The sequence below is a fragment of the Candoia aspera genome, chromosome 1, assembly GCF_035149785.1.
Source record: "Candoia aspera isolate rCanAsp1 chromosome 1, rCanAsp1.hap2, whole genome shotgun sequence".
Lineage (NCBI taxonomy): Eukaryota > Metazoa > Chordata > Lepidosauria > Squamata > Boidae > Candoia > Candoia aspera.
Window position 1 is genome coordinate 275,201,733 of NC_086153.1, and position 19,931 is coordinate 275,221,663.

The window sequence follows — 19,931 nt, forward strand, 5'->3', positions numbered from 1 at the left end:
TATATAGTGAGGTGAAAAATGTTCTGACCTTACAAGTGTTTCAGCACTGCTCTGAGCATCTCAGAAGTGTTCCAATTTTGAACACTTATGGTAAGGATGGAACATTTTACACAGCCCTATTAACTACATCATTGGGGTATTTTTTCTTGCTTATCCTTTTTCCTTGTATTCTAAGAACAGTACTTTCAAAATCATGTTCCTCTTTTACTCCAGACAGTCCACAAACCAGCTAGACATATAGATAATCTGAAAGTATTTTAATCTATACAAAGAATGAGCAATGATCTAGGATGGTTGTTTTGAGGATAAAAATGTTACAGAGCATGGGGGAATACACAGCAAAGTACTGCATAGATTCTTAAGTTCCATGTGTGCTTGTGTGTGTGTGTGTGTGTAATAAATAAATCAGTTGTGTAAATACTGTAATATGTCTGATAAGCTTTAAAATCTGGTCTCAGTAATGTATATTTTATTCTGTATTCATTCATTCATTCTGTATTCATTCATTCATTCATTCTAAATTTCTCTAGCACCATTTAACTGAAATTACTATCAAACTGAACAAAAAGAGGACATACAAAACAATTTTGAGTATTGGTTAAAAAACACAATCAATAAATAATGAAATAGTTAAGTGCCAAATAAAGTGATACATGCCAAATAAAGTGATCTGGGGAGCTTCCTAATTTTAAAAGATCATGAAAAATAGAAAAGGTATTTGCTTGACGCTAAAATGACATGGCATCTCCTGACTGGAGCACTCTATACATCTGAGAAAATGAAATGAAATGAAATGAAATAAACAAGGCACCAGACTTGAGCAAGCCCTTCTGCCAGCAGCTATTTATCAAGCTTCAGATAACAGGGAACTTTACAGAAAGTCATCAATAGACAATATAATGTTAAATATACATGGATACAGTCCTTCAGATAGTTTTTGGGACATTAAAGCCAAAACATTAAAGCCAAAACAAGCATTAACTGAATCCAGAAATGGGCAGCAAGGCAGTGCAATAGGATCTTATTACGAATCCAATTAACTATCTATCCACCATACGTGAATAGAATTATGATTTCCAAAGAGTCATTTAAAAGAGCCACTCTTAAAACACCTTCCACTTCTGGAGAATTGTGGCCTGAGACTCTCCAGTCTTACTGCAATACAATTTTCTCTATCTTCACCACTGGCTAGGTTTGTTAGGGCTGCTGAAAATGATTACAGATCAGCAATATCAGGAGAGCCCCAAGTTCCAAATCCTGGATAGTTTTCCCTAGTGATGACCATAGATGATGGGCCACTAAGTCAATTTTGACTCCCCTGCCCCCAAGGTTTAAGAGGAGAACTGTCAGGAAACTGGGAAAAAATGGAATGTTTTAGAATGCGCAAGCATCTTTTACCTCCAATGCTTCTCGTCGTTTCTGGGTCAGAGCTCCAAGGTTATCCCACTGGTCACATATTTTCTGGCATCTGGCATTGACACTCGGGGAATCGTAATAATCTAGCTCACTAACAAAAGTAAGATTTTTTTAAAAAAGAGAAAAGAAAAACCTTTTATCCAACCCACTGGTAAAAGATTAATACAAAATCTTTCATGAAACAATATAAATAACTTGATGACATGCAAAGGTAAAAAAATAGTCTTGCAGGACAAGATGAGGGCCACTTAACCTAAAATCCTGCTTCCCATTCTGACCCACTTGGTCCAGAACGTTTCTACACATGAAGATTTCATTTGACATACTTTATAAAGTTTTCAGCCTCCGTAATTTTGGAATCAGCAACTTTCATACACTACTGGTGTACTGAATGAAATAATCATTTTCTTTTCTATCTGCGTTGAATTTCTTAGTCATCAGATGTCTGCAAATTCAAGTACCGTGAGAGGGGAGACGCATGTAATCACCTGCCTTGTCTACACCCAATTAAGTTTCGTTTCTGTTATATCTGAACTTAAATTATCTCTTGCCCAGCTAGAGGACAGCACAATTGGCTTGGCTGAGCTCAAAAAGCTAAAATGAGTCAGACCTGGTTAATATACAGAAAGGAGGAAATCCCAAGGATATAAGCTAGATTGGAAATGACATAAATATTTGCAAAATCATGAAAAATGGAGCTCAACTCAAAGCAAACTTTTAATCACCTCCTGATAGCTGTTTTTGTTAACCTGATGACCTCGAGACAATTACTATTATTTCCATGCTGGTTGGGAATGCTGGGAGTGGAAGTACGAAGTTGAACAGGGCTGATTTATGGGCTCAGGTATCCTTATTTGAGCTTGCAGACAAAATTAAGTCTAAAAAATGACTGATGAAATATGTAATCTATGCACACCCATTGTGTATCTCTCATGGTTTGTCAGATGCCACAATGCACAGTTCCCTTTCTCTTCCTGACGGCCCATTCCTTTTCTGCTGCTCAAGTGAGTGCTTCTCTTAACACCTGGGCTTACAAAGCAGCAGAGCTGACTTTGAGATGAACAGCATCACCCAGCAAAAAGTAAACAGCGTGCATACGGAAGCCATACTTAAGTTCTTGTGCAATAGCAGCAATCTGTTCTACACGGTCCTGGTGAGCAGCAAGATCACTTTCAAATGCCTCATGTTTCTTCAGCAGCGCCTTGATCTCTGAGAGGGTGGCAGTTTCATAATCCTTCTGCTGCAACATTGCTTCTTTACCTATCAAGAGGTGGACAACAAAGGTGAATGAAGGAAGGGCCTGAAAGTGACCAGCTGGTATAAGAAGTACCCTCCAACAGAAGTTCCTTTAGAGCAGCCAATCATATTAGCAACAAGTAAGGTTTGTTCTGTGAAATACAGACTCAGAGCCACCATATTTATTTTGCAATGTCTGATCCCCTATAAGTTCAGTCACTTGTCAGCCCTCCCATTTTCTACAACTGACATGCTGAAAGCCATCCTATTGGGGCTATCTCCCACACCAGAGGCAGGGCTGGAATGTTTTGAAATCTTCTAACATTGCTTCCTGTGGGAGGGGATAGCTCCTTTCCCAGTGTTACCATGACAGCCCAAAAAGAGACAAAAGGAAATGCACTTGAGAAAGGTAAATATAAGGAGTGATATGTGACACTTGTATAATTGGTTGTAGATACTGATGCTCCCTGCACATCTTCCCTCTACTTTGCCCATGCCTGGATGAGCTGGATGCCCTGTCTCTGCTAAAGAAAATGGACCTTCATGGTAAGACCAATATACTGTTTTCCTACAGCAAAATCAAGATGTCTTATAATGGGGCATACCTGGGGCAGGATCTTATATCCAGAGGGCCCCTAGTCTTTGCTAGGTGCCGTTTACTGCCGCAACTTCCACCAAAGGAAACTTTGGCTGAAATGTAAGAAATGACTTTAATAACGAAAGAAGTGGAGGATCATGTGGAAGCCTTACAGGTGTAACCCAGTAAGGTGCTAGTGTCAAAGGTGGTTAAGGAGGGTGTGTTTCTAGTGGCATGGCCCAGAATTCCCATGGGGCAGGCTTATTCTGTGTCTCATAGATTAATTTAATTCAAGCCTTGATCCACCTGGAGACCATGGTCAGTAAAGCTTTGCAGACCAGGTGTCCTGCAGCAGCAAACAAGCAAGAGACAACAAGCACATTTTCCAGTGTGCTTGATCGTAAACCAATTAGCACATAACACTAGAACTGATAGAGCTATAAATTAGGTAGAGAAAGATCCACAGAGAATCTCTTCCCTGTTACTTGTAGCTGGGGTTTAAATATGGACAAGAAGAGCAGATCTATTATAGTCTGATCATCTACATCTGAAGACATCCACAATTATCCACTCCAGGGGCAATAAGCTAAAGATCCACTTGTGGGGCAAGAAGACAGGAAAATAGATGAATTAATACCCCTCTTCTCAAGCAATCGTGCTGATCTTGCTACTTGGCCCTTTTTAGTTGGGGGCTTAGCACTCTCCCAAGTTCAGGCTCTGACTCCTTGCTATTTGAATCAGTAACTGGTCCTACTCAATTTCCACACATATAACTGCAGTCACAAGAGCCTTAGAGATTAGTGGGAATGGCAGAAAATCTATGGTAGGTCTACTATTGGTGGGGCCAATTAGTATTAAAAACATTTGTGGCTTGTGCTCCCTGGTTGGAAAACATGAAATGAAACTTTTCAGCTTGTAATTGGTTGATATTGGCCAAAGATGCACTGGTGGTCTCCCAAACATCAAAGACATTTGCTTGACCACCCTGAGATCAAGACTCCATTCACCAGGGTCCAGACTTTGCAACTGAGCCAGTCTGCAGGTATGTCATGGATTCCCTGGACTTGTTCTGCCATGAGCCATGGTACATTTCCTTCAACCAGGATAAGAGCTCAGTTGTTTCCTTCATTAGCTGAATTAAACTGCTGACTCCCTATCTCCTGATATGGAATTTGTGGAAGGTGTTGTGTGCAGCTCCAGGAAGTCTATAGGTTGAGTCATGACAACTGGATTTCTTTCTTTTTGGTTGAAATGTTTCGCTGCTTGTCCAAGCAGCTTCTTCAGTCTGGGCAAAGGTTGGTAAGGGGACCCCATATGTGTCTTCCGGGGTGGCTGCATTGTCCCTTTCACCTGAATGGCTTGTTAATTGTGCAGTGGAGGTGTGGATTGTCTTTGGGATGTCTTGCTCCTAAATCCCTCGCTCATCCCCAAGTGGATCATTAAGAGTGGCCTTCCTGGTAAACTTGTGAAGTGGTCTTACTCTTCCTGGGGATTAATGAAAGAACAGCATGAAAAATGGGGGACAAGTTGTGCCTGAGGCCTCCGCCTCTATTGAGGGAAGGATTTTCCACTTTGGCATGAATGGATTCCTTAACCCCTCTCTCAAACCACCTATCTTCTCTGTCCAAAATGTGAACATTATCTTCCCCTTACCAACCTTTGCCCAGACCGGAGAAGCTGCTTGGACAAGCAGTGAAACGTTTCAACCAAAAAGAAAGAAATCCAGTTGCCATGACTCAACCTACAGACAATTCCACCTGGATGACTGAGAATCTTCATCGGCTCCAGGAAGCTTATCTTGGTCTTTACTATTGCTTCTGTTAGACGCCCCAGGCTACTGAGTGTGGGCAGCAGCCTGACATCTATGGAGAGTTGGACCTAGTGAGAAGGCCATAAGTTCCTCCTGTAAGACAGGGCTTCTGAGAGCCACCACTTGAGGGAGCTCTTCATCTTCACTGGGTGTAAAGCAATTTTGAACTGGGGAAGGTATGAGAGAGTAGTTAAAGGGAGAAAGAAGGAATGAGCTGTTAAAGAGGGACTTGGAGAAGGTATTACATGGTCCAGAGATAGAGGAAAGCATGAGAAAGAAGTTCAAAAGAACTCCAGCCTTGATTTTGTTTAGTATAAGATGGAATGGAGAGAAACTTGGACAAGTTTTCAAGACTCTGTTAACAGAACCTAAACAATAAAGTACCATTCCTGGAATCCCTGCGGTGTCTGTTTCTTGGCCTGGCCTACCTCAAAAGGCTGATTCTGGGTTCTTACAGCCTTACATTCTGGAAGGGAAGGGGAATCCACTGGAGGGTGCATGAGTGGAATCTTGCCCATGGGACTAAATCTATGCAGGCTACCATCTGGTTCTGGAGGCTGGTGAGAGTCCTGCTTCTTCCATATTCCCCCATGGGACACCTGGCTAGAAAATCCTAAGTTGTCACTTCCTGCTGTTCCATCCCTCATGGGGTGGGTGATCAGTGGGGCGGCCTGAATTCATGGGGCCATGGCCCAATTAATTATCCCATGGCCTTCCCTGGGGGAGTATCTGATGTTCATAAGTTGGGGCACCTTCAAGAGGCATATTTCCTGATGGAGTCAATTGATTAATTCAAGTGCTTCCCTGCCCTTAGTGGGGGGATTGGATGCGTAGTGTGCAGGCTCTCTGGAGCAATGATGAGCCTGTGAAGGCTAAGAGTGACACTTGGCTCAAGGATGGTGACTGAACTAAGGGAGTCCTGGTCACATGAAGGGTTGATAGAGCTCAGCAGAGCAAAGCTGGGCTGGAATTAGGGAAGGGGCTGTGCCTTCCCACAACAAGCAAGATCAAAACATTTCTAGCCCTGCTTCTGTGGGCAAATGGGAGGAGGCTACCCAATGTAGAATATCCTGACTTGCTGTGGGAAGACAAATATTTGACCACTTTGTCCACTATTGTATGTCTATTAAGCACATGGAATTTTTTCTCTTTCCAAAACTGCTCTGACTAAATGGACACCTGTGATTACAGGATAATGAACTGACACAGGTCTTGAGAAGCACATGTACACATCTCAAATTATGGGCTTTTGGTTAAGAACTGGGATCTGGAAACACCCTGAAAGTTTACCAGTAGATACCTTTTCCTGTTCTTGTAATGAGTTATGTATAATATATTAATAATACTAACATTTATGTATATAAACAGTTGTATCCCATCCTTCTAATGCACATGCACCTGCCAAATAAAACAGTCACAGTGTTTTGTTCCTACTGATTTGATGGTTTTTATCATTCCCCGTTCTATCTTGCCTAGACTTCACAAATCCCCCATAATGGGACACGCTTAGATGTTGTCTTACCATCTGTCCAGGATTCATGAATGGAAGCTTTTTGCCGGAACTTCTCTGCCAGATGATCCAGTCGTTCTAATCGTCGAATCTCATTCAACAGCCACTCCTCGTAGCCTTTCTCAGCCTGCTCCAGGCCACCCCAGGCGTTATTTATATCCTGTAGTGACCAGAGCAGAAGCACATTACTATCAAGAAAGGGCAGATGGATTCAGAATAAGTGAAACATGCTGCAGCACTGTGAGAGTTAAGTATGGAGGAATCCACAATCCCACCATGAATGGTTGGCAAAGCCTGGCAGGCAAGTGATGAAGTTCCAGCAAGAGGATCTGGGACAATACAAGGTGGGAGCTAAAGACAGTTAACTATAGTAATCAGAAAGGACTGGGCCAGGTAACAGATTATTTGGAGAGGTTCACTAGGAAACATTTTAAGTTGCTAAGGACTGAAATTCTCCTGCAGAGGGATATATTTTCATTTCCATCCTGTGACTGATATGATGGTGAAGGATGAGCTCAGAGAATTTGATAACGAATAATATAAGAAATATAATTCCCTCCAGTGCTTCTTAGATTTTCCTCTCTATCTAAGCAAGTTTGCCTAAGAAGTGGCCTTTTCCTGTCATCATCTAGGGAGATGTTTTATGCCTTCTCCAATATGGAGGTCCTTGGTGCTACAAGATTTCTGTTCTGAAACAGCCAGCATGGTACAGCAGTTAAGGTGGACTAAGGCTGGGAAGATCCAGGTTCAGGTCCGCCACTGACCATGGGAGCTCACTCTACTGCTCAAGCTCCCCCATAGGGTTCCCACCATGAGGAAATTGGAAGAAGGAGCACTGCACACACCATCTTAAGCTCATGAAAGAAAGACAGATTTAAATCTAACAAAAACCTTTAAAAAGTGTATGAATTCAGCCTATTACTCAGTTACCTTGGGTTAAAACAAAAAATGACTTATGTGTGATATATGTTTTCTAGACAGCTACAAGGGACAACCTGCTAGAATAGTACCATTTAGAAATTTATAATCTGTGGATGCCATAAGTTGTAGTAAGGCCCACTGCAACCAATATACATTCAGTTCTAGGAAGCTGAATTCCACTGGCCCATGAAAGCAGCAGTAACAGTGGCATACCCACTTTGCCAAGTCATTGTGTACGAACTCATCAATCTAACACACTCACCGAGACCATTTTCCCTTCAGAGGGCATGAAGGCTGGCCTGTTGCTAAGCCTCAGCTTAGTCTGCAATGTGTTGAAGTTGATTTCCAGCTGGCACTTCTCTTGGACCTTGGGAGGCTTGTGAAGGCGGCGGTAATCTCGGAAATCTTCCAGTTTCTGCTGCATGGCTTGCATGGTGTTCTCAGGTGCTCGATTCTCCAACCATGGTATGGTGCGCCGGATCCACTCCAACAGCTAAAAGCACCAAGAAGGGAAAAAATGGGAATTGCTGGAAACTAAATATCATAGCTAGTACTAATTTGGCCAAGACTTAGATTTCTATTGGGGAGTTTTGCATTTTGTCCCATAGCAGGCAGCAGCACCTAGACAAGCTTGGCTAGTTCCCTCAAATTAAGTAGGTTGAAACTGATTAATATTTGGATGGGAGGTTATTTGGAAATCTCTGGCTAGATTGGGGAGTCTAAAAAATATCCTGGAAGAAGACCACACAAATTTATTACTGCCAGGCAAATCACATGGACAGACAGTAAATTCAACTTGAGGGAGCCTTTTTCCCTTCTGTGTTTTCCAGCATCGTGACAAATTTGCGCATTCATCTTTGAGACTGGTTTTGCTAGGCAGGCTTAGTATTAGGTAGGGACCTTTCTGAAAAGAGGACAGCATGAGAGGAGAGCCAGCAGTCCTTCAGGTGTTGCGGAACTATGTTGACTTGAAGATAGCACTCCAACGACATTTAGAAGCCCAAAGGTTCTCTCTCCCTGGGTGTAATGGTATTTGGGAATGACCTTGGTAGACAGGGGGAAGAGATGCAACCAAGGGAACGGTCAGATAAAAGCCAATTTAGTTTGCAGCAGGAATGTGGGTGGGGCAAGAGGCTCAGAAGAGACTCTCCCTAGTTTCTTGGGCTATAAAGGGGATTGGGGGAGACATGTACTTTCAGACTTGCAAGATTCTGTTAATGTAACCTTGCAATTAAGTAGAATTAACTCATCTGGCCATGTTTCCTGTCTGGTCTACCTCACAAGGCTGACATTGGGTCATAATGTGCATCTGTACGTTTTACCTTGGGTAAGTAATCTGTATGATCTATTATTCTTATCTATTAATGTCTGGCTTTTTAACCTGGGTTCTATGTACGTTCCAATCAAAGAGAATGTATGTATGTTGTTTTTAAAGCAAATTACTAGAGAACTCAGATGTTTTAGTGATATGAACTGCTGGTATAGGTTTAAAGTGTGTTAAGGGCCCAATTTCTTGGCTATATTAACATCCATGCAGTTTACTTGGCAACCATATATATTTATTTTGTACTTCTAATTGTTTTTAATTATTTTAACTGTTTTATGGTTTTTATGATTGTAAGCCGCCCAGAGTCACTTGCTGAGATGGGCAGCTATAGAAATTAAATAAACAAACAAATGTAATCCACTTGGATAAAATACTGAGAAATGTACATATTCTATGAAGCCATGGTTCCAGGAATCATCCCAAGAGCCATGACAGTAGCATACAGCCCTTGTTGCAATTGTTCACAAAGACATCATTTGCTATGTTCCCTACTGACTCTCCTGGGACTGTCTCTACCCATCCCATCTGGTCTGTCAGGAGGGGCGTGCTCCAGGTCCCAACTGCTAAGAAGCGTTGGCTGGCTGGGCTCAGGAGAAGAGCTTTTTCTGTCGTGGTGCCTACCTTCTGGAATATCATCCCTCTGGAGATTAGATTGGCGCCATCCCTCTTGGCCTTCTGTAAGGCCTTGAAGACTTGGCTCTGTGCTGGACCCTCACGCCCTGGGGGGCAGAGCCTGTCTCCTGGTTGTGTTGAATGCTGGATCAGTGTTTTTAAAGTTTTTCCTGGTTGCTGTATATTTTATGTTTACTGTATATGTTTTTGGCTTTTTTAATATCATTAGTTGCCCAGAGTTGAGATGGGCGGCCATATGAATCTACTACATAATAAAGATAGCATGCTGTAAACCACGGTGCTGCTCTGTTTCTTCCCTTCGCTTGCATTTGCTGCAGCCCTTCAGTAAATTAAACTGTTCCAAAGAATCGTCCTGGCTATACCAAAACAACTGAAAGCAAGACTACCTACATCACTGGCCAACTTCTCATAGTCTTCCATTAGCTGTTCATTCTCTTGATTCACAGCCAGCACCTTGCAGATACGATTGGCTGCTGTTTCAGCCTATGACAAGAGAGAACAAGAGAAAAAAAAGTAGTGTTAACAAAAATGTTTCACACTGCTTCATATTACATGCCTACTAGAAAAGGGAGAGTCCACTCCGTTTCTAAGCAAATATTCCTTGTCAGATTTTTCTCTATACTTCAAAGACTTGTTAGTACCACCACTTCTGGGAGATGAGGACGAGAGGCACATTCTGGGAATTTCAATTTGAATGTGAACTTGTCCAATCTGAAATGGTTTCTTTCATCCTCTGAATCAAAATTATTGAAGATAGAAGGGCCTGAGGTAGCCAGTGGAAATAAGAGGAAGAAGAGCAACCAGCCCTGAATTCAGACCCCAGACAGAAACACTGCATGACAATCCCTTGCGCTGTTATGAGGACAAGCATCTGGCACAAGCCTCATGATGATGTCACACAAGTCATGACATCATTGTGCAAATTATGCAAATTTGTGTCAATCATGTGACTGGAGCAAACTGCATGATTAGTGTAATTTGAATGATGTCCTCATAACACATGTGACATCACTGCCCCTTTGTTTGCCCAGCAAAATGGCAATGGCCATGAGTTATATATGCTACAATATATTTCAACTGAATTATTTCCAAAAACTTACTTGACAGTCTTAAAAGCAGGAGCAACTGATTGCTTTCCATTTGATATTTTCTTTCTTTTGTTCTTGTGGGTTTTATTGGTTGCTAGCAAACAATACCCCCAAATCTCTAGCATATTTGATCCTCTGCATCCTATCACAGTTCCCAAAATAAATGAATCACCTCTGCTACTGTAGGACTTCTTTGGCAAAAATAATTGACTTTTTTTCTTTTACTGGTAGCTGCCTTGCCCCTTTTTAAAATTATCTCTATAGGAGAACCCCAAGCTTTGTTCCAAAGTGTTCAGAAATTTCTTTACATTATTATACTGGGGCCGCCTATGGCAGAAAACTGAGCTTTTGGCATCTGATGGCTTTGCTTTAGAAACTTTTAGTGAAGAGGCAAGGAGAAAATTCATAAATAATAGGTAATACTCAAAATGAACAAATGCCTATTTTAAAATAAATGGCTAAACTACCCTAAATTAAAGAGGTAGCATCGGTATCAAACTCTGTAGAAAATACAGTCAGTTGTTTTAAATCTCCTCTGATCCTGACAATCAGCTTGGTGCAAAGTATTTGATATCAGAAAAGGAGATCAACACAACAGCAACATTTTCTTGCTTTTTCTCTAGGAAATGGGTGTGCCCTGGGTTTAAAAGTGACATTATAAAAATGTTATCCTAAAAACTGTATTCTGCAGTCTTTGTTCATTAAATTAAATAGTTAAATTATATCATTGCTTTATTTGATTATTTTGCATATGTGATTTGCATCTTCTATTTAAAGAACTAGTGACAGCAGTGCAGTACTGTCCTCTGAACATTGAAACTTTTACGATTTTGGGCTTGCATTGAATTCTGTCAATAATAATAATAATAATAATTTGCTTCTATTTACCTGCCTTTGACCAACAAAAATACAAGCTTTCAAATTCCACAAGGTTCTTCTAGCAACCTAGATACTGACAGCACAATTTGATATGTATTTTATTCCAAACTAAGTCCCATTGTTTTGACTGATGCTTACTTCTAGATATATCACATAATATAATTAAATTCTCAGCCATTTACAGAACACAGGGCTTTGGCTCATGCAAATACTTTTAATCAATTTAATGGGGAGGAGGTTAAAATTCCAGCTATAAGTAGCTATTCTTTTGAGGCACTCTGGTTCTGGAAAGGGAGGACTTCACTAAGTTACAAAATTCACTTCTTCACATTAACTGTTCATAAAATACATTGCACTGTATATGTATAATGCAGAGTGAAAAATATTGATATATGCTCTCTCTCAGCCCAACTCATCTCACAGGGTTGTCATTGTGGGGAAAATAGGAGGAGGAAAGAGTATTAAGTATGTTTACCGCCTTGAGTTATTTATAAAAAATAATAAAGGCGGGATAAATAAATAAATAGATGTAATAGATGAAATATATAGCCCTTATCTGAACTGATTAATGTTTCATCTATCAAGGATTCAATTGTTTTGAAGGTTTTTATTTTACTGTATTTTTACGGTAAAAAAGTTTTCTTCCAAGCTATATTTGTCCTAAAATTTCACTCATCAGAATGTACCATTTTTCTGGGCCAATGTCCAGTAAAAAAGGAGGCATTATTTTAATTACTGAGTTAAGTATGATAATAGCTTGGACAAAGACACATCCACAGAATTTCCCTGAAAGATGCCAGACTGCAGTGGCTCTGAGAGCTGCAAATTTTACAAGTTTTGCTCACCTCTTTGCTTTAATACCATTAAGAATGTACAGAATAAACATGGTTACTGCAGAATCTCCTTTGCTCCTAAGCTAACCCGTAAGTGAGTGAAAGTCAATATTATTATATCCATCTTTTCAGGGACCTTAAAAAAACACTAAAGCCGAATTAAAAGGCTTCACTTCCAGAAATCCACAAAGTATTAAAAACACATTATAAATATCAATTTAGCCATTAAAAATGCTCATGCACTTTAGGGTTATGAAAGTTAGAAGCAGCTGGGGAGGGAAGGAAGCAAACTGACCAAAGCAAGTGTATATTTAGAGAAATACACAGATACACCCATATACCCCCCCCAACACACACACACATACAAATCAAGTGAAGGGAAAGCAACCCTACATACACACACACACACACATCATGGCAGGCAGGGGCCCTGTACCTTTAAAGACTCAGTATAACAGAATGAAAGAAGCAGAAAGTTGATCATGTGACCTCCCCTTCAGAGCTGGTAGCAGTAATGAGAAATCTGAATGAGAAATGGAGTGACATCACAGTAAGTCACCTGGTCAAGAACAAGGGTGGAGCCTGAAAAGATAACCATGTGTTCCTAGGCCTGCGCTGAAAAAAATGCTACACACTCACTATGCATTAGCCCTGCTGGCTAACAGAAACAAGCCCAGAAAGAGGTTCAGAGGAACCGAATCCTCAGGGGCAGCCCCCCCATCCTGATCCCCTTTAAAATAGATCCTTAACCAAGCCAATGAAAGACCCAGTATGCCATGCACGCCCTACAGCCAGGACATTTCTGAGTCAGCGTCATCCTCATTGTGTCTCCTGTGTACCAGGGTTAACCAGTGCGCTAGGACCTCACCTAAGCCAGGGATCTTTGCCTTATTTGAAACAAGCCCTGAAGGAAGGTCAAACTTGAACTTAATTCTCCCTTCCAGCCCCAAGACATAAAAGGGAGAAGCTAGAGTGGCTGTGCTGTTTCTGTGTGTTTTAATTCTTTCACTTCCTTGCAGGTACATGGTAGGGATGTGAAACCAACTAAGGCTTCCCACCCACCCCCAGCACCCCAACTTGACACAACTTACTTGGTCAGGGGCTTTTTGTGAAAAGTTAGAACAGGAAGCATGAGCTTGTCAGCCACCAGAGTCTTTGTGAAATGTTAAAACAGGAAGCACAAGCCTGTCAGCTACCACAAAGGTGTATGGAATTCTACCCAAGGTGATTGGTTCCTGATATAACTAGGGCAGCCAATAGTTCTGTCTTAGCTGATAACCAATCCCAGGTAAGGCACTTACTCATGATTGGGGCCAGACACTCCATGTCATCTGAACACTGCTGATACGTTGGACTTAACCCCCACCCCACCCCCATCCAACCCACGGTCTTTGTCCAATTCCCTTCACAGCTACCAGGTTGGGAAGGCTGATCATCCAGTCAATTTCTTTTAATAAAGTTTATACCAGTTATCTGTTCTGTGATAAATACCTTCTAACCAAGCAAAGCTTCTAACAAGATGGATAACAATGCCGACAAAACATACGATCTAATAGTTGGTGGATGGAATAGTTTTGAGTGTTCACCTAATCACTCAAGGTAATGAAACACTGAATTGTTATTTAAAGTGAGTAGTAAAAGTATATATTTCTATTTATTTATTGACAAGGGTTTCAGTTAACACATTGAAACTTGCTGAAAAACTTCTACCAAATTGCCTACTTTCCAAAGAAGTGAAACAACTAAATCGATCTATTCAAATAAAACTCTTAATTGTAAATACGTTAAGTTTAAAAATTAATTGTGTATGTTGATATATACTTTGCCTTCTACTAACATCAGAATATTTACAGAAGAGGGTTTTCCATCAGTCTCAAGCAGAACTGAGCAAAGTTCTCTGCACCATTCTAGAATAGAACATATTTGAATTTATAGTCCATGTTGTCTCTTAAGCTTTGAAGTAGTTTTATAAAAGTTTAAGGTAAGCTTTTTAATAAACCGGTAATATAGGTCTTTGAAAACCTGAAGACTTATATCCCAGTTTTTTCAAACTAAACTTTTTTATGTTAAAAGGAGAATGAGTGAAATGTGTTCTTTTAAAACACACACATATATACACACATTAAGAAGGTCTGCTGTCACTAAGGTAAAGGTAAAGGTTTCCCTTGATGTAAAGTCCAGTCGTGTCCGACTCTAGGGGGCGGTGCTCATCTCCATTTCTAAGCCTTAGAGCCGGCGTTGTCCGGAGACACTTCCGGGTCATGTGGCCTGCATGACGACACGGAACGCCGTTACCTTCCCACCGAAGCGGTACCTATTGATCTACTCACATTTGCATGTTTTCGAACTGCTAGTATGTCCTCTAAATAGTGGCTTTACGTACATTTTTAAGTTTTAGGCCCCATTCTATCATTTCCAAGGTGACATAGAAGCACTACTGGAAAACGACTCGATCAGAAACTAATATGGCCTATCAGTTGCACATGAAGTGAGTCTATACTTTCAACTCAGTTTATAATATTTTAGTTTAATGCAAATTCGTACTTTAAAACCCTATAGGCTTGGTAATTAATTTGAGAAAAGAATAAAAATGTGCATGCTAATTGTTATTATAAGATTATATAATGGAAAGTTAGGGTGAAATTTCCAAGAAAAAGAGGAGGATGGCCTTGGGTAGTGAGCACGATTAAGCCTCGCATCAGCTGTCCTTAAGAGAGCAGAAGGATCCAATGGGAAGCTAGAAGAACATGGACTAAAGGCTGCTTTCCCCTTGGTATCTTATACTCAGGTATGGATAAATGCATTAATGCCAATTCTGATTGACACACATAAACTGCTGTTCTCCTACAAAATGCACACAATCAGTGAAACAGAATCCATAGAAAGCAAATACAGGTTGTGCCCAAGTACAAAAAAGTCAAGGGAAGAGCAGCTAGCTTTAAGGCATGGAAAAATCAGTGGAGAGATGTTTACAGAGGGTTTAAAAAACAAAACAAAACTGAAAGGATAAGGAAACATCACAAATAATACAAAGGAAAAATAATGCCAGGAACACCACTGAGTGGCAGAAGACCACAAAGAGGTGGGAGCAAGGATAAGCAAGAAAAGAAGGCGTATGCAGAAATCGGTGTAATTCAATCTAGCCTTAGAATTGGATATTTTGGAAAGGTGTCAATGCATCTGTACCCCAACTTGTCACCCTCCAAATGTGTTGGTCTGTAAATGTAATTCTTCCCCAGCTAATGTAGGTATTCCAGCACATATAAGGTGAGTACCAGGTTGGGGAAAGCAAGGTAGGACGGCCATCTCAATGTGCATTAAAGTACTAAGGTGGTGGCCTTGGAGTTTTCTCCTCACCCAGGAAGAATGTCCAATGTGGAGGAAAGCACCGCACCTTCAGGGTGAGACCTGAGAAGTCTTTTGCCCAGGGTGCATCTGGCAAAAGGGAAACTGTTCTCTTCTTTTAAAAATGTTGTTTTAAGGGGCTCCATGTAGGTATGCTCTGATCACACTGCTATTAAAACACTATCAATGGGAGAGAGGGGATTTTGGTTTTTATGATTACATAAATTCTAAAGAGCAAGTTTATGTCCACAACTATTTAAAAAAAGCTGGAATCTATAACTCTACTATTGGTATATGCAGCCAATAGCAATGGAATCCTCTTGCTTATTGAAAAAAAACAGAAATAAAACCTTTTGAATAATGGCTGGCTTTTCCCCCCCCAATTATAGGGAACAAATCATATGTGATGGTCATTCATGCACAGCTTTTTCTCAAATGTTTTTTTTTTCAATATAGACACAGAGACTATAGCCTGGAGGGAAAGCTCAGAACGGAAGCTCTGCTCACCCTTGCCTCTAGAGCTTTTTCTGCTAAAGGTTGCCTGGTCCGAATTCTTCCCCTCTCAGGGGAAAAATGAGGCATGGTTCCTTCCATTTATGGGATATTTCTAATTTCTTCTCCATAAGAGCTGGTATGAAGACTCCATTTAAGAGGAAATCAATTTTAGAAGAAGAAACATTGGAGGAGTTTAAAAAGGACCCCCCCGCACAGATCCCAAAACGGAGTATTTCACTCCGCACTGCAGTCTTTGTGGTTGCAAAACATCTGAGAACGACAACCGTGGCTGAGCACGACTTGCAGCATGGGTCTCAGCCGTCTAGTGCAATGGTAATTACAGCCACACTACTAAAGCACCTGTAAACTGGCCTTTTTAAACACACCCAACTGTTTCACTACTGTAAATGGTAGACTAGTGCTGTATCAGTCTTGAAGAACAATCAGGCTTAAAAGGCCCCAAGGGATTCTGCACCCTGCAGAGAAAAGTGGGACTTAGAGGGCACTTCCCACTTGGAAGACACAAGCTTTGTCAAATAAAGTAGAATGTGTTTTCTTAATTTGGACTAGTGTGAATACAGCCCGAGAGCTGTAGGCATGAAACTCTGTCCAGGAAAAGGCAGAGATCTGCTGTGTTGCAAGAAACAGACAGACTGGCCAGCAAACTCAGTGGTCTTTTTTTTTTTATCCCCAAGATACTAAGAATGATAATATCAGAGTTCAAGATGAAAGCCAGCACTGGATTCCATATCCGTAAGAATTTAGAATATTTTTCTCTAAATTTGATGGGCAGGAAATAGGAGGAGGAGGAGGGGGGTTGTTAGGAGTAAAGGCTCACCTTCTGCGCACCTGAGAAGGCGTGGTAGTAACATGAAACATAGGTCATAATGGCCTTCTCATCCGGCCTTAGCGTGCCTATAATATCTGTGCAAAGAAGGAGAAGAGGTTGAAAGGATAAAGTAAGAAGCAGCACACAGAATAAAATAAAACAGTCATGGGTGATAAGAGAGGGGGGAAACTTCCCATCATGCGCTGCAGAACAGGCCAAACAGATTTCCATGCGGAATGCTGGGAATTTGGATCAGAATGTGACTGGCAGAATTGGCTTTGTGGACTCCATGAACCTGTCACCACCACCCCATCAGCTTGGTGTGACACTGCGGAACGTTATTATTTTTTCTTTACACAACCCCAAAGTCAGTATATTCAACCCACTTGGAAATGGGGAAAATTAACTTTCTAGGAAATAAACTTCAGGTGAAAAGTAGACCCAGCAAAGCAAAACAAGAGTGTGACTGCCTTGGATGAGTTACTTGACTACTAACTTTTGTGCGCGTGGAAAACCTTGATAACTATACCACTCTTTTGACTGAATAAACCTTTTGGCAAATTAGAGCCAAGCTCTATCTTAGGAAGTATTACCAGCACTCCCTTCTGATCAGTATAACTTCCAAGTGCACACGACTACCATGGATGAACATTTCTCGTTAACAGAACTTCGTTCTTACTGAGCGTTACTCTGTTAGAACAAAGAAGTCTTGCTTTTCCTCCAACATGCTAGCTTTCCTTAAAGAGAGTTATTGCTAAGGGGAAACAGCCACTCATGGACATGGATTATATGCAATGTGTAATTCTTCTGGACATACGGGGCTTCAGGTGTGGCATCAGCTGTGACACTGGGGCAGAGGAGGAGGGTGGCTGTCGTCATCCCAGAATCTCTGGTGGCCTTCAGGGGCGCTGCTCCCAAGTGGCTGGCTGTGAGACCCAGTTTTTCAAGTTGGGTTTTCGAGAGCAGTTGGGAGTGTTGCTACTGTACCAGCCTCCCTGCTGCATAGCAACCTCCCTTCCTGAGCTGCTGGAGCCCGTCCCGGGCCTGGCGGTGGAGTTCCCCAGACTTACGGTTCTGGGGACTTCAGTTTGCCATCCCTGGGGTGTGCCTCAGAGGCGGCTCGGGAGTTCATGGCTACCATGGCACCTATGGGCCTGTCTCAGATTATTCGAGACCCGACTTGTGACAGTGGCCTCACACCAGACTTGGTTTTCTTATTGGAGCAATGGTAATGTGATCTGAGGGGAGAGTTACATCTTTCCCCTTTGTCATGGTCAGATCACACCCTGGTGGCCCTGATTCTCTTATGCTGCCCCACTCTGCAGGGAGGCAGGACCCATTCGATTGGTCCATCCCCGGAGACTGATCGACCCAATGGGTTTTCAGAAGGAGCTGGGGGTTATACCCGAGGATCTACTGCATGGTCCAGTGGAGGTCCTAGCCGCAGCCTGGAACAGGGAGGTGGCTGGGGCCTTGGACAGGATTGCGCCTGTGCGACCTCTCTTGCCCCATCCAACCCGGCACTCCTCGTGGTTTATGGAGGAGTTAAGGGTTTTGAAGAGGGTTAAGAGACATCTAGAGCGCCACTGGAGGAAGACAAACACCAAATCCAACCGAACACAAGCTAGAGCCGCTATTAAGGCCTACCTTGTGGCAGTTAAGAGTGGTGAAATGCCAATATTTCTCTGCTCTTATTGCATCCACAGAATGCCATCTGGCGGCCCTGTTTAAGATTACTCGTTCCCTTTTGGGGAAGGTGGGCCCAGTGACTCACCTACAGGGCCGTGCAGAGTTTTCTGAGCATCTGCAGGATAAAATCGCTCGGATCTGTTCTAAGTTGGACTCCAAGTGTGAGGCACACTCTGAGGAGATACCGAGGGAACGTACTTACCCAGTTATCTGGGAACAGTTTAATCCTGTTGGACCCGAGGAAGTGGACAGGATCCTCCAGACTGTCAATGCCACCACTTGTCATCTAGACCCATGCCCCTCCTGGCTGGTGAAGGCAGTCCGGGAGGTGACATTTGGGTTGGGCCCAAGCAATGGTTAATACATCCTTGGGAGAGGGAGTGTTCCCAACTGCCTTTAAGGAGGCGCTGGTGCACCCCCTCCTCAAGAACATCCCTGGACCCTACTGTGTTAGACAATTTTCATCTGGTCTCCTACCTCCCCTTTTTGTGGAAGGTGGCTGAGAAAGTGGTGGCATTGCAGCTCCAGAGGATGCTGGAGGAAACGGATTATCTAGACCCTTTTAAGTCAGGTTTCAGGCCTGGATATGGGACAGAAACAACATTGGTCGCACTTATGGATGATCTCTGGTGGGAGCAGGATGGGGGTAGTGCATCCATCCTTGCTCTTCTTGACCTCTCAGCGGCTTTCGATACCATCGACCATGATATCCTTTTGGGGCAGCTCAGGGAGTTGGGGGTGGGTGGCATGGTTTTGCGCTGGTTCACCTCCTTCCTCCAGGGCTGGTCCCAATCAGTGTTGATAGGGAATGAGAGGTCAGACCCTCGCCCTCCTTTGTGGGGTGCTGCAGGGTTCAGTTATCTCTCCGCTCCTATTTAACTTCTACATGAAACCACTGGGTGAGATCATCTGTCACCACGGGATGAGGTATCATCAGTATGCTGATCAGTATCATCTCCATCCCAGGTGAGGTAAGTGACTGCCCTCTCTTGGTGCCTGGGGCCTGTAGGGGTCTGGATGGGGAACAACAGGATTCAGCTGAACCCTGGTAAGGCAGAGTGGCTGTGGGTTAATGGCTCTTCCGTATCCAGGAAATTGTCATCTTTAGTTCTGGATGGGATAGCACTGTCCCAGACAGACCCGGTGCGTAACTTGGGGGTCCTTCTGGACTCACGACTCCTGCTCGAAGAGCAGGTGGCAGTCGTGGCCAGGAGCGCCTTTGCACAACTTCATGTTGTGCGCCAGTTACGCCCTTTCCTGGATCAGGAGGCCCTTCAAACAGTCACTCATGACCTTGTTATCTCCCACATAGACTACTCCAATGCACTCTACATGGGGGCTAC

General features: G+C 42.4%; 1 protein-coding gene across 5 annotated transcripts in view; it reads right to left on the reverse strand.

The window, feature by feature from the left end:
• ACTN1 (actinin alpha 1) overlaps nucleotides 1-19,931 on the reverse strand; it is a 111,765-nt gene that overhangs the window by 17,986 nt on the left and 73,848 nt on the right. For 4 of the 5 annotated variants that reach the window (XM_063289809.1, XM_063289808.1, XM_063289807.1 and 1 more), the window contains exons 9-13: nucleotides 9,821-9,913; nucleotides 7,733-7,963; nucleotides 6,562-6,709; nucleotides 2,526-2,676; nucleotides 1,399-1,507 (exon numbers count right to left, since the gene is read on the reverse strand). In XM_063289809.1, the coding sequence (XP_063145879.1) occupies nucleotides 1,399-1,507; nucleotides 2,526-2,676; nucleotides 6,562-6,709; nucleotides 7,733-7,963; nucleotides 9,821-9,913 (732 nt within the window). Of the gene's footprint in view, nucleotides 1-1,398; nucleotides 1,508-2,525; nucleotides 2,677-6,561; nucleotides 6,710-7,732; nucleotides 7,964-9,820; nucleotides 9,914-16,908; nucleotides 16,995-19,931 lie in introns of all 5 variants that reach the window. The other variant, XM_063289810.1, reaches the window with a different exon arrangement.